Raw genomic sequence first — 15218 nt, 5'->3', positions numbered from 1 at the left:
AATCCAACAATTTTAGAGAATGATTCATGTACATTTATTTTCAAGTGATTGTTCGAGGTACCTGTTTATGAGCCCCCTTTTATATAAATTTTTTTATACAGTTACATCTTGATGTCACATTCTTTTTCCTGGGTTACCAATAAATGTGGCTGGCTCTGGGCCTTTTTAGTGAGAGTTTTTCTTCCTCTCATTCGCTGGTGTTTCCTGTTGCAGGACTTCCTCAGACAAAGCTGGGCAACTATCTGGAGATGCGAGTGAACGACTACCTCAAACGCCAGAGCCACCCTGAGTCCGGGGAGGTCACCGTCCGTGTGGTCCACGTCTCAGACAAGGTGGTTGAGGTCAAGCCGGGCATGAAGTCCAGGTGAGCCGTCTCTGTACTCATAGACACAGGACGCTCAGTATAATCCAAGGATGGATTATATTGAGCGTCATGAGTAGTTGCTGCTCATGTTTATTCAAAGGTAGTGTTCGCCTTCGTTGAATTTCATGACTTCTTTCTTCCAGGTTTGTAGACAACGGGGAGATGGCCGAGTCTTTCCCGTACAGGATGAAAGCCTTGTTCGCATTTGAGGACATCGATGGGGCAGACGTGTGTTTCTTCGGCATGCATGTTCAAGAGTACGGCTCCGACTGCCCCCCACCAAATCAGAGACGGGTGTACATTTCTTACTTGGACAGCGTGCACTTTTTTAGACCTCGATACCTAAGGACCGCCGTCTACCACGAGATACTACTAGGCTACCTGGAGTACGTCAAAAGATTGGGGTAAGAGAACAAGAGTTTTTCTGGAATTGCACGAGGTGCTTTTCAATATCGGGTAAAAACAAAGAAATCATTTTGTTGTCTTAGGTACACGGCAGGACACATTTGGGCTTGTCCTCCCAGTGAGGGGGACGATTACATTTTCCACTGTCATCCACCGGACCAGAAGATCCCAAAGCCCAAACGGCTGCAGGAGTGGTACAAGAGGATGCTGGACAAGGCTGTTACTGAGCGAATCATCCACGACTACAAGGTGACACCTTTTATTAGAAATGTAGCTCAACTTTGTGTATTTCCAAGCTATTAATACTGTTGTGTTTAAAAAAAATCAAATGTATTGCTATACAGAGCTTTGCAGCAGGATTTCTACCCCTTGATTTCTTCCCATTTTGCATTTTGTCACAACATAAATCTCACATTTTATAGGGATTTTATATGGTAGACTAAAATAACACAGCGATGTGAAGGAAGAACAGGGCCCAGTTTTCAATATTTGTGTTGGAAGGCATAAAAAGACATTTTATATAATGCAAAAGAATTATTCAAGAAATACTAATTTCTGTCAAAATCAATACAAATCCAGTCTTTCACATTTACCCAAATTTACTGACAAAATGAACACAAAAGTTGGTCAGAGGAACCTTCCCTAGGAGGCAGACCAGTGAGAAAAGCTGAAACCTGAAATAATGCCACATGCTACCTATGCTAACGCCAGTTGCTATGCTAACGCCAGTTGCTATGCTAACGCCAGTTGCTATGCTAACGCCAGTAGCTACGCTAACGCCAGTAGCTACGCTAACGCCAGTAGCTACGCTAACGCCAGTAGCAACCATAACGCAAATGGCTAGCGCAACGACACTGACGTTTGAGAGCAATGTAAAAAGGTCAGTAAATTTCCTGGATCTGGAACGGTGAGGTAGTAAACCTTCCGTACGACATAAGCTAACGCTAGTAGTTTAAATGTTAGCTGCAAATAATGACTGGTTTCTGTCGGTCTGAGCTCCCCTGGTGGGGTGCTCTTCCTGTCGCTCCGAACCACTCATTGCTCCGTTCTACTGCGGTACGAGTCCACGAAGGAAAATGTCAGCTACTAAATAGTGAAGCAACAAAACAAATCTGATACAAATTTGTATCATCAGTAAATTGAAATGCAACCGGACGCACCCGCAAGTTATGCAGTTAAAATAAAATAACTGCACGACTGATTTAAAAGTACAAACTTCCATTAGGGAAATCAACACTACTCTACTGTTGTCTCCTGTTTTGCCAAACAGGAGACATGATGCTGTTAAATATTTTTAGAAATGAGAGCATAATAAAGAAACGTATAAACCGCATTTATTCTGAAATTTATTTCACACAATCCAAGACTAAAAAGTGATATTTAATCTGGTAAGGCTTATTCAATTATTCAATTAAACAGCTGCATCTGCAACCGGCTGAATAACATGGAACGTACCTGGGGTGGTGACTGGGTTAAATTAGCAACACCTGGAAGGTTCTTGCCAGCCCGTTTCAGCATAACGTCCCGTTAACGGCTGCGTTAAAGCGAAACGACACACAAACGTGTGTTCAGTCTTTGGTGTCTATAAGTTAATGTTTCAATTGCATTTTAAGGGGACAAGAGCAGTATAAAGTTTTCACAGGCGTATAGGGCCCTCTGGTGGCTATAGGCGGTAATGTTTACTCATTGGTTCATGTTGGTCAGTATGATTTACCATTTAAAGTTGATATATAAGTTGCACCTGACTATAAGTCGCTGTAAACCATGAAAAAAGTGTGAATTACAGTGAATCTCTCTACCGTGTTGCTCCAACACTGCGCTGTGATAAAATATGAAAACTTCAGCTGTAAAAGACTTGAGGTGTTGAATCTCCGTTTCATCTTAACCCACTGATGATTTTTTTCTTTCTTCTATTCGGTTGCCTGCTTTTCTGGCCTCTAGGATATTTTCAAGCAGGCTACAGAGGACCGCCTGACGAGCGCGAAGGAGCTGCCGTACTTTGAAGGCGACTTCTGGCCCAACGTCCTCGAGGAGAGCATCAAGGAGCTGGAGCAGGAGGAAGAGGAGCGGAAGAGGGAGGAGAACAGCACCTCCAACGAGAGCACAGATGTGAGCAGAACACGAACCCGCCTGTTGTCCGGTCCCAACCCAGCCTCAGAGCGGTGCGTTGACTTGGTCTTTATTTGAACGTCCACAGGCCACAAAAGGAGACAGCAAGAATGCCAAAAAGAAGAACAATAAAAAGGCGAACAAAAACAAGAGCAGCTTGAGCCGAGCCAATAAGAAGAAGCCCGGGATGCCCAGTGTTTCCAACGACCTTTCTCAGAAACTCTACGCCACCATGGAGAAGCACAAAGAGGTGAGCGAGGATCTCATGCCACGTAAAATGTTTCATGGCTTGCAAAAGTATTCATTCAAAAATTAATTTAATTGCATCTAGAAACGTCTGCGTGTTGTCTTGAGATCGATTAAGCTTGATAAAAGTTAAAAGAAGGCATTGTAAGAATGTGAATATGTTGCTCTTACATCATTGGTTGTGCTGCAGCTGCTCAGTTCTTGGTTATCAAATTAGTTTTTTGATTATTTATTTGCAGTACACAAAAAAAAAATGCTAAAGCAGCTAAATCCGATTGGCCAGTAAATGGCTAACTCTCTAGAGACTTCCAACCAACGCTCTTGTTTCTTTCTGGGTAGGTTTTCTTCGTCATCCGCCTAATTGCCGGCCCCACGGCCAACTCGTTGCCCCCCATCACCGACCCCGACCCCCTGATGGCCTGCGACCTGATGGACGGCCGCGACGCCTTCCTGACCCTGGCCCGGGACAAGCACTTGGAGTTCAGCTCTCTGAGGAGGTCCAAGTGGAGCTCCATGTGCATGCTGGTGGAGCTCCACAACCAGAGCCAGGACCGCTTTGTGTACACCTGCAACGAGTGTAAACACCACGTGGAGACCAGGTTCCACTGCACCGTTTGTGAGGTGAGAGCAACGACGTTTGTGCCCGCAGATGCACCAAGTACGTAAAAATGTCTGTACATAACGTTTCGTGTTCTCCTCTTTCTCCAGGACTACGACTTGTGCATCACCTGCTACAACACTAAAGGCCACGAGCACAAGATGGACAAACTGGGGCTCGGCCTGGACGACGACAGCAACAACCAGGCCGCGGCCGCCACTCAGAGTCCCGGGGACTCTCGCCGCCTCAGCATCCAGCGCTGCATCCAGTCGCTGGTCCACGCGTGCCAGTGCCGCAACGCCAACTGCTCCCTCCCGTCCTGTCAGAAGATGAAGCGGGTCGTCCAGCACACCAAGGGTTGCAAGCGCAAGACCAACGGCGGCTGCCCCATCTGCAAGCAGCTCATCGCCCTGTGCTGCTACCACGCCAAACACTGCCAGGAGAACAAGTGTCCCGTCCCGTTCTGCCTGAACATCAAGCAGAAGCTGCGGCAGCAGCAGCTGCAGCACAGGCTGCAGCAGGCCCAGATGCTGAGGAGGAGGATGGCCACCATGCAGCGGGTCGGTCAGCCTGCAGGCGGCCCGCCTGGAGGGCCCATGGTCGGGCTTCCGTCGCCGGGGAACAACAGCACCACAGCGCCCAGCACGCCCACCTCAGTTGGCACCCAACCCCCGACCCCTCACACCCCGACTCAGAATATGCCTTCGGTCCCGCCACAGGGAGCGGGTCCTGGAAACGGAGTGCAGCAGCAGCAGCAAGGAGGGATGCCCTCGCAACATCCACTGAATCAGTTCCAGCCCATGGGCGGAGGAGCTGGCGGGGCAGGAGGAGCTATGCATTCTCCCCAGCACCAGCAGCAGATGCTTCCTCAGATGCAGCAGCAGCAGCAGCAGCAGCAGGGCGGCCCAGGGACCAACCCTCACCCACAGTACGCCAGCAGGCCACCAGGCTCCTCCCCGATCCACCAGTCCCAGGGTAAACCGCTTCTTGGCTCGTCAACGCCGCCCCAGCAACCTGGTGGGGCTGTGATGCCTGGAAACATGGGGGGCCAGCAGCCCCCCGGTCAGCCCACGGGCCAGCCTCCGCTTCAGCAGCAGCAGACATCGGGCCCCCCGCCAGCAGCAGTGGAAATAGCTCTGAAGATTCAACAGGTGGCTGACGCCCAGAGGAAGATGGCTCTGCAGAGACAAGCGGCAGCCGCTACAGGCATGATGCAGTCGCACCCTCACCACCAACCGGGCCAAGCCCAGCAGATGGCCATGGGACACGCGGGACCCGTGGGGATGGCGGGACCCCAGGGAATGCCACAGCAAAACCAAGCAGCCCCAAGAGCCCACATGGATCAGCAGCAAGGCGCTCTGCAGGGGATGATGGCCGGCGGTGGGCACATGCAGCAGCCCCCCCAGCAGGGGAACCTGCCCCCACAGGTGCAGCTGCAGCAGCAGAGGATGGGTGCTCCTCTCCAGAACCCTCAACAGCAGCCATGGGCCGGCCCGGGGATACCGCCACAGCAGAGGCAGGCTATGATGAACCAGATGAGCCATCAAGCCATGATGCAGCAGCAACAACAACAGCAGCAACAACAGCAGCAGCAGCAGCAGGCTTCGCACCAACCAGGTCAGGGCCATGCCGCCATGATGAACATTGTACATCAGCAGCAGCAAGGATCTGCTGGTGGAAACATCCCCCAGGCTGCCCTGCAGGAGCTGCTGCGCACTCTCCGCTCACCCAGCTCCCCGCTCCAGCAGCAGCAAGTGCTCAACATCTTACGGTCCAACCCACAGCTCATGGCTGCCTTCATCAAGCAAAGAGCCTCCAAATACAAGGGGGGACCGGAGGCTGTTCCGGGAGGAGGTCCCGGCGCTGCGGGGGGTCCTGTTGCAGGAGTGAACCCACAAGTGAACATGAACGCTGCAGGCGCCGGCCAGCCAGGGATGCACATGGGGAGCCAGGGAGGGGCAAACGTCAACATGGCGTCCATGACTCAGCTCCAGCAGGTGCAGCAGCAGCAGCTACAGCAGCAGCTTCAGCAGCAGCAGCAGCAGCTGCAGCACCAACAGAGACCAATGCTCAGCGGTTTACAGCAACAGCAGCAAGGGGTGGGGCGGGGTATGCCAGCTCAGGGGCCGCAGGTGGGGAACCTCAACAGTCTCCAAGTACGAGAGTTTATGAGGCGACAACTGCAGCAGCAGCAACTCCAGCAGCAGCAGCAGCAGCAACAACAACAGCAGCAGCAGATGGGAATCAATCACGGTCAGTTCCAGCAGCCACAGCCTCCTCAGGGCCAGGCATTCATGGGGCAGCCCGGGATGCAGCCCCCTGCGGTGGGGCAGGGTCCTCCTGGAGGCCCTCAGGGTCAGCAGGCGCAGGGCTACCCAGGCTCTGTGCAGCAGCAGGCCACAGCTGCCCTCCAGCAGAGGCTGCAGCACCAGCTCCAGATGCAGCAGCAGCAGAACAGCATGGCCGCCCTGCAAGGCAGTGATGCGGGGCCAGGCGGCGGCGGCGTTCCTCAGCAACAGCCTCAAGGCCCACAGCCTCCCCAGGGCGGGGCCAACCCTCCGTCTTCCCAGGCCCTTTTCCAACAATCTCTGCAGCAGAGGTTGCTCTCGCAGCAGCAGCACCTCGGCCCGGGCGGGTCGCCGGCCCAACACAGCAATCCCATGAGCCCTCAGCAGCCTCAGCAGATGGCCCAGTCCCCACACCCCCACCTGCAGGGCCAGGCCCTGCAGACGTCGCTCGCCAACCAGGTGCGCTCGCCGCAGCCCTCGCCCAGACCTCAGTCCCAGCCGCCTCACTCCAGCCCGTCTCCCCGCATGCAGCCTCAGCCGTCGCCGCATCACATCTCGCCGCAGGTCCAGACGGGCTCTCCGCACCCAAGCCACCTGAACCAGCACCATCCGGGAATGGTAGTCCAGCAGCAGTCAGCAAGCCAGCAGCAGCCAACAAGCAGCAGCAGCAGCAGAACGTCATGGAGCAGTTTGGTTCTGAGCAGAGCGCCATGCTTTCTCAGCTGAGCGGCATGGCGGGTCTGCACGGGCCGGGGGGCAGCGGTCCGGACGCCATGGGCCAGAACATGAACCACAACTCCTTAGACCACATGTAGGGGCTGCAGAGGGGCTCGGCGGATTTCTGCACAAACTGCACTCACCAAGGACAGTGTTATTATTCCTTAGCCTTTTTTTTTACTGTTATTAAAAAGTTATTTAAAATGTTTTCAATAAAGATGCATTGAACTGAACTTCCTATGGGAGATGAACAATAAACGGAGCAGTTGTTAATTGAACTAGAATGAATTGTAACTTATTGCTGTTAATATATATTTTTGCCAACTGAGGGGGTGGGGGGGGGCTCCCAGGTAAACAAAAGTACTTGCCTTTTTTTAAGATATGTTTTTACGATTTTAAAATGGGGTCAAGAATTACAGAAGAAATTACTTTAATGCAAGTAAGTTGTTCTTTTTTTTTTTTTTGTTTTCTGTTTCGTATCATCCTGTCTGTTTTTTGCAGGGTGGTGCGAGCGATCGGTGTAAATTCAAACGCGATGCAGATTTTCTGGTTCCGTCTCGTTTGGACTCGTTTTATTTATTCTGTTTCATTGGAGGGGGGGGGGGTACTGATACGGCTTCGGTTCCTGTAGAAGTCTCTTTTTATGTTAGCTTGTTTTGCTTTAGTTGTCTTATGGGGGGGGCTGCTGTCTGGGTTGGAACGATGTCAGTGTTTTGTTGCGGCGGTCAGGGGGCCTGCTCAGTCCGAAGTGTTCGACGGACACTTCTTCTTTGTTTTATTTTTTTATGTTTTTTGTTTTTTTGGTCGTCCATCAGTCAGGCTGGAAGGGACTCTTCCCCTCGCAAACATGCAAGCCCCCTCCCTCGAATGTGTGCCCACTCCTTCCTTTTAAAGACTTCAAATGGAGCTGCGGAGGCTTGGGGAGGGGGGGATGCATACCTTTGTGCCTGTAACCTTTTACATATGTGGGCTGGGATGTATAAAAAAACGGGAAGGGTGGCTTTTCTTTCCTCCTTATTTTCAGGATTCTACTGTTGAGTAAACAGAGGATGATGATCCAAATGAACTGTGTTGCACAGAAATGAGGCGAAAGACGGCAATACGAGATGTTGGTCTCTTTCTTCCTCGTCCCCTTTGCTGCTTCCTTTGGACTTTTTAATCCTCCTCTGGGGGAGGTTGAGCTCCCTCCTTAGAAACTGTATCCTCTTTATCTTTCTGCTCAGAACTTTGGGAGTTAATTTAATATTTTTTACTGTACAAAGGAAACAAACTGTGGACTCAAATACTGTTTTTTTAATAATAAAATGAAAATTAGCAATACAGTTCTGTCCTGCATGTGGCTTCATTAATTATCCTTGATACATGAATGTAATGGGTTTGATACAGTTCTTATCAAAAGTTTGTTTGGCCCACATGGATGAATTTCAGTCATTAGGGGATTTTAAAGACGTTTTTTTTTTTTTTTTTTTTTTTTTTTTCAATATCAAATCAACGTATAACGTCAATTGTTGTAAAAAAGTGGGTTGAGTCTTTGCAAACAGGCTTTTTGGTACCATTTTTACAATATGGCTCCCCTTATAGATGGTTTATAGATATGTTAATAATCTGTAAACACTAACAAGGGTCTCTTAACCATTAAGGGCGAGCAAGAGATCAAACTGACCAGTTTAGATAGTAACTTAATCTGAAGTGTTTAATATAAGAAATTAAATATATAATTAAACAGATTAGGATCTCTATTTGGCAAGAAACTGGCAAGTATTATTTCTTGCTTGCCCTTGATGCATAATAAACAGCTATAAAGTTATAAAGTGTTTACAGATTAACATACTATAAGCTATTTATTAAGCATCTAAAAGGGGGGGCTTATAAAGTAGTACAGGGTTTTTTTATGTGTATAAACAAATGTATTGGGTAATGATCACATTCCCGTTTCAATACAAAAATATTTTTTTTATGGTTTTGGGCCATTCTTTGCAGGTACGCCTATTTCACTTTATCTGTTAAGACGCTCCATGAGGTTCACATGGCGGCTGATGAGAATTTTTGACCGTTTTTTCCAGGAGTGCATTTGTTAGGTGAAAAACTGATGTTGGGTGGAAGGCCTGGAGTCTCTGCTCTAATGTATCCTAATGGTGGTCTGTCAGGTTGAAGTCAGATCCATCCACGTCTTCCACACCAAACTCTCCCTTATTGATCTCTTCATAGACCTTGTTTAGTGCTCTGTCGCAGAAAGGACAGGACCTTCCCCAAATTGTTCTCACAAAGTTCAGTTCCTTCCACTGGATGTGAGGGGCTGAGCCCAAAACGGAGAACAGTTCCACAACGTCACATCTTTTTAAACGAGTTTTGACCTGATGCTTTCAGGTAAGCACTGATTTTCTGTGCCAAACCTCAGCTTGTCCAAAGCTGTTGAGCACAGAGGCGTGGTTGGTTCATCACTCCAGAGAACACATGTAGAAGGACGAGCACATAGTTGTATACAATTGTTAAGTGGAAAGAAAATCTTGCAGTATTTATGCATTCACAAACAGACCAGATTCCATCTTTGTGACGCTCTGACTTTAACTGTTTGTGTGCGAACCAGAAATGGATCGGGCCAATCGTGTTGCAGTATTGTGGTTTAAGGCGGGACATACCGGTGCGATGAAATCAAGACCTGCTGAGCCCACAGCTGAATTAACATAAACATGGCAGCGCAGGAGGATGCATGCATAGCTGCTGCTGTCACATTTGTTTTGTCAAGATCCACAGTTTCATCCTTGAAAGAAGAACAGCAAGAAGCTTACATTCTTGTTAATTTGATACTGTGATTTGCCCAATCAGCTTGTAGAATTCTGCTGAATGTCCCTCCTTTCCCTGAACGGATTCGATGGGACAAGGCCCAGATTGACAATGTGCAGAACGGAGAGAGACACACAATTTCTATCTGCCGGGCCAGGTTAGAAAATTAGATATAATTGAAAACATGTTTGACAGATGAAAAACTAATAAGTGCGGGGTGCAAAAGTATTCAGCCCCCTTTTCTCTGAGTGCAACCAGTTCCCTTCAGAAGTTGCCTGATGATTGCTAATGGCTGAATAGAGTCTACCTGTGATCTGATCTCAAATACAGCTGCTCTGTGATGGCCTCAGAGGTTGGTTAAGAGAATATTGGGGAGCAAACAGCATCATGAAGTTCAAGGAACACAGCAGACAGGTCAGGGATAAAGTTGTGGAGAGGTTTGATGCAGGTTTAGAATATAAAGATATTTCCCAAGCTTTGAACATCTCACAGAGTACTGTTCAATCCATCATCTGGTAATAGAAAGAGTATGGCTCAACTGTAAACCCACCAAGACAAGGCCTTCCACCTAAACTTGCAGGCCAAACAAGGAGATCACTGATCAGAGATGCAGCCAAGAAGCCTGTGGTGACTCTGGATGAACTGCAGAGATCCACAGCTCAGGTGGAGGAATCAGTCCACATGAAAACTATTAGTCATGCAGAAATGTGGTCTTTATGGGAGAGTAGCAAGAAGAAAGCCATTGTTAAAAGAAAACCTTAAGAAGTCAGGTTTGCAGTTTGCAGAGACAGCGTCTGATGCGTCTCGTCTGGGCTAAAAAAAGACAACGCTGCTGAGTGGTCCAAAGATATATTCTCTGATGAAAGTAAATCTTGCATTTCCTTTGGAAACCAAGGTCCCAGAGTCTGGAGGAAGAGAGGAGAGGCACAGAATCCACGCTGCTTGAGGTCCAGTGGAAAATTTCCAGTCAGTGATAGTTTGGGGCGCCATGTCACCTGCTGGTGTTGGTCCACTGTGTTTTCTGAGGTCAAAGGTCAACGCAGCTGTCTACCAGGAGGTTTTAGAGCTCTTCATGCTCCCTGCTGCTGACCAACTTTATGGAGATGCAGATTTAATTTTCCAGCAGGACTTGGTACCTGCACACAGAGCCAAAGCTACCAGTACCTGGTTTAAGGACCATGGTGTCCCTGTTCTTAGTTGGCTAGCAAACTGGCCTGACCATAACCACATAGAAAATATATATGGGTCATTGTGAAGAGGAAGATGTGATACACCAGACCTAACAATGCAGAAGAGCTGAAGGCCACCATCAGAGCAACCTGAGCAGTGCCACAGACTGATGGACTCCATGCCACGCCGCATTGCTGCAGTAATCCAGGGAAAAGGAGCCCTAACTAAGTACTGAGTGCTTAACATGTTCATACTTTTCAGTGGCCAACATTTGTGAAAAATCCTTTTTTTTTGTATTGGTCTTAAGTAATATTCTAATTTTCTGAGATACTGAATTCAAGGTTTTCATTAGTTGTCAGTTATAATCATCAGAATTAAAAGAAATAAACACTTGAAATATATCAGTCTGTGTGTAATGAATGAATATAATACACAAATTCCACTTTCTGAATAGAATTACTGAAAAAAATCTACTTTTTCATGATGTTCAAATTATACTTTCTTAGTCTAAGTGAGGACGCGGGCAGCAGCGTTCTGGATCAGCTGCAGCTGTCTGACCCACTTTTTAGGCAGACCTGTGAAAACACAGATGTACTAAACAATTTGACTAAATATAAACGCATGGATTAGTTTTTCCAGATCCTTCTGAGACATCAGTCCTTTAATCCTAGAAATGTTCTTCAGGTGATAGAAAGCCGACCTTGTAATTGTCTTTAGATGCTTTTGGAGGTTCAGGTCTGAGTCCATCACTACTCCCAGATTTCGGGCCTGATCAGTGGTTTCTAGCTGAAGCAGCTGAAGCTGTGTGCTAACTTTTGATCTCTCCTCTATTGGTCCAAATATTATTACTTCAGTTTTGTTTTTATTCAATTGGAGAAAATTTTGGCACATCCAGGCATTGATTTCTTCTAGGCATTTACTCAGTGCCTGAACTGGTTCATAGTCATCTGGTGACATGGTGATGTAAAGCTGTGTGTCCTCTGCATAGTTATGGTAGCTGATGTTGTTGTTTTTTATGATCTGAGCTAGAGGGAGCATGTAGATATTGAAGAGGAGGGGACCCAGGATGGACCCTTGGGGAACCCCACATGTGATTTTTGTTGTCTTTGATGTAAAGTTACCTACTGATACAAAAAAGTCCCTGTTCGTTAAGTAGGATTTAAACCAGTGGAGAGCTGTACCAGAGAGGCCGACCCAGTTCTCCAGGCATTCTAACAGGATGGAGTGATCGACAGTATTGAATGCTGCACTGAGGTCCAATAGAACCTGCACGGTGGTTCTTCCACAATCTGTATTTATATGGATGTCATTAAACACCTTGATAAGGGCGGTCTCTGTACTGTGGTGAGCACGGAAGCCAGACTGGAATACGTCAAAGCGGCTGGTCGTAGTTAAGAAGGTGTTTAATTGTTGAAATACAGCTTTTTCAATAATCTTACTGATAAAGGGGAGGTTTGAGATGGGCCTATAGTTCTGGAGTAGTAGTTTGTCTAAATTGCTCTTTTTTCAGCGGTGGTTTGATATGTGCTGGTTTTAGGGACTGGGGGAAAACACCTGACAGAAGGGACGTGTTTATTATCTGAGTCAAATCAGACGCTATGACAGGTAAAACTTTTTTAAAGAAAGCTGTGGGTAGAACATCAAGGCAGCAGGAGGAGGAACTTAGCTGCTGAATGATCTGCTCTAAGCTTTTGTGGTTTATTTGGCTGAATTGGGATATTTTGTCATAAGTAGTTCCAGCTGAATACAGCATTGGTTCTGGTGTTGATATGGTAGTACAAAGTGATCCTCTAATTTTTAGGATTTTCTCAGTAAAGAAGTTAGCAAATTCATTGCAGGCCCTGGTGGAGTGGAGTTCGGAAGCCACGGACACAGGAGGATTTTTTAACCTGTCGACTGTGGAAAATAAGACACAAGCATTATTAATGTTTTTCTTGATGATCTCTGAGAAGAAAGATTCTCTTGCATTTTTCAGTTGTAAGTTATATCTGTTAAGTCTCTCTTTATAGACTTCATAGTGAACCTGGAGTCTGTTCTTTCTCCACCTGCGTTCAGCTTTTCGACATTCCCTTTTTTCACCTTCTAACTGCTGGAACATTTCTCCAAGGAGATTTTTTCTTCCCGGAAACAACTTTCACTTTAACTGGAGCAATGCAGTCAATGATGTCTGAGACTTTAGAATGAAAGTTATCTACTAGCTCATCTACTGAGTTCCAGCCCAGGGTTGAAGTAGCAGAGTAAGCTTGAATAAAAGCTTCCTTGGCATTGTCCTTAATGGTGCGTTTTCTTACAATGTTCCTTTGGCTAAATGAGTCACTGGTAATTACGCTTTCAAAGGTAACAGAGAAGTGATCGGATAGGGCAACATCAGTTACATTGACGTTAGAAATCTTTAGACCTTTAGTGATGATCAAGTCTAATATGTGTCCCTGTTTGTGTGTTGGCTGTTTAACATGCTAAGTTAATTTAAAGTTTCTAAGTGTGTCACACAGTTCTTTTGCACTTCTGTCTTCAGGGTTGTCAACGTGAAAGTTGGAAGTCTCCCACAATAATTAAACAGTCATAATCAACACATATCACAGACAGGAGGTCACTAAAATCCTTAAAAAAGTTTGATGTAGACTTAGGAGGCCTGTACACATTCAGAAACATAGTTCGTACCGGGCTCTTTACCTGGAGAGCCAAATGTTCAAAAGAGTCGAATTTTCCCAAAAACACCTTTTTACACTTTAGTGAATCATTAAACAATGTTGCTACTCCTCCACCTTTCCTTTTCTGTCTGCTCTCACAAAGAAAATTGTAGTTTGGAGGTGTCGACTCCATCAGTATAGCTGCTTCACTAAATTCATGCAGCCATGTTTCTGTTAAAAACATTACATCAAGATTATTGTCAGTAATGAAGTCATTAATTAAAACGGATTTTCCTGACAGAGATCTAATGTTTAATAAACCCAATTTATATGACTTAGTGGTTGATGATGTCTCTGTGGCAGGTTGCATCTGACAGTTTATGACTTTTAAATATTTGTTCCTGTTTATCCTTTTGTTTTTCTTATTTCTGCCACGTATTATCACAGACATTCCATAATCTCCGGCAAAAGGCCCAGGCTGATGCTGGAAACTGTCATGTCTGATAAACGTGCGGCCAGGGCCTAATCTGTATCACAGCGAAGTAATTTGGAGTTCCTCAGAACCAGAGTGTTCTGTGATACGTAGAGGAGGAGGATCTGAGGCTCTGAGGCCTTTGAAAAATCCTGGTTTATTCACAGCAGAATGGTTACGTGGAGAGGATGTCATCTGTAGGCCAATCTTAAATACTTTGTTCATGTTGTGAGAAAATTCCAGAAAAGGAACTTCCGGGCTTTGTGGAGAAGAAGGGGAGGCGGGTCCAGTCTGGACCGGTGTTTGTGACGATGAGGTTCTTGGTCCTCTCATTGTCCTGCTGAGATCTGGGATGAATCCTCCTGTAGCTCTGACAACGCCTCTTTTATGTGTCATCTTTCTGGCCATCTTTATCTTGGCTTGTTCGGGCTGCACTGGGCTTATCATTTGTTTTGGCACTGGATGTACTTTGTTTTGGAACGAAGCTGATGGTGCATGGTTCACAGAATAGAAGATGTTTGAAATCAGCCGTTTTGCACCTGACCTATTTAGAGAGAAACCATTGTCGCTGAACAAATGTCTCCTCTCCCAAAAGATGTTAAAGTTGTCTATGAAGGTTACAGTTGTTTGTTTGCAGGTTTTTTCCAGCCATTTGTTTAGCATCAGAATTCTGGAAAAATTCTCATCTCCACAATTAACAGGCGCATGAGGGCCACTGAGAAACACCTTGACATTAAGGCCATCAACTAAGTTCAACAAACGAATGCAATCCTCTTTCAATACTTCTGATTTTCTTATCCGGGTGACGTCGCCCAGGGCTTCAGCTTGTATTATGAGTTTTTCCAAGGTCGGGCGTTCTTTCAAGACCCTTGGAAGGATGTCTGAAACATCAGACACCAAGCCACAGTTCCTGTCGTTATAAATCAACACCTCTGTGTTTTTCTTGTTACAGAAATGTTTAATCCCCTTACAGATCAATTGCATAATATCAGGGTCCTTGGCCCTGTGGCATGTCTTTTCTCTGATGTCTTAGAACGAAAATCGTTGACATACCTCTGATTTTTGTCTTCCTGGGTCACATTTTGGAGCGGAGCGAATCTGTTTAGTAACGGAATTCCAGCATTTCCAGCAGGGTTTACTCCTATCATTTGTTTTGAGAACAGCCCGCTGTTGTTTCACTTGTCTTGGGACAGCTCTCTGTAGTCTCGGCCAGTTTTCTTTGTCTAGGTGTGGGGTTCGTTGATCCTTTGCTCTTGCACCCAGAGTGGTCCAGGGATTCTCATTTTCCTCAGGGAACTGTTTGTTCATTTGTCGCTGAGTCGCTGGGCTGGTGGTTACCGTTCTGAATCATAGGCAGGGTTGTTTCATTTCCATGCGCGGCGTTTGCATCATAATTCACTTCGAGTCGACAGATTTTCAGTTCCATAACAGCTAT

The 15218-nt window shown here is 46.6% G+C and overlaps 1 protein-coding gene across 1 annotated transcript in view; it reads left to right on the top strand.

Annotated features, from left to right (window-relative positions):
• ep300b (E1A binding protein p300 b) overlaps positions 1–8049 on the top strand; it is a 38609-nt gene extending 30560 nt beyond the window's left edge. The window contains 8 exon segments of the mRNA XM_012852961.3: positions 214–364; positions 508–768; positions 853–1018; positions 2711–2878; positions 2967–3128; positions 3464–3745; positions 3833–6626; positions 6629–8049. Coding sequence (XP_012708415.2) covers positions 214–364; positions 508–768; positions 853–1018; positions 2711–2878; positions 2967–3128; positions 3464–3745; positions 3833–6626; positions 6629–6825 — 4181 coding nt within the window. The 3' untranslated portion in view covers positions 6826–8049.
• The last annotated feature ends 7169 nt before the right edge of the window (positions 8050–15218 follow it).

The sequence above is a fragment of the Fundulus heteroclitus genome, chromosome 16 (assembly GCF_011125445.2).
Source record: "Fundulus heteroclitus isolate FHET01 chromosome 16, MU-UCD_Fhet_4.1, whole genome shotgun sequence".
NCBI lineage: Eukaryota > Metazoa > Chordata > Actinopteri > Cyprinodontiformes > Fundulidae > Fundulus > Fundulus heteroclitus.
The sequence above is the reverse complement of the archived record's forward strand: the minus strand, read 5'-3'. Positions and strand labels throughout refer to the sequence as shown.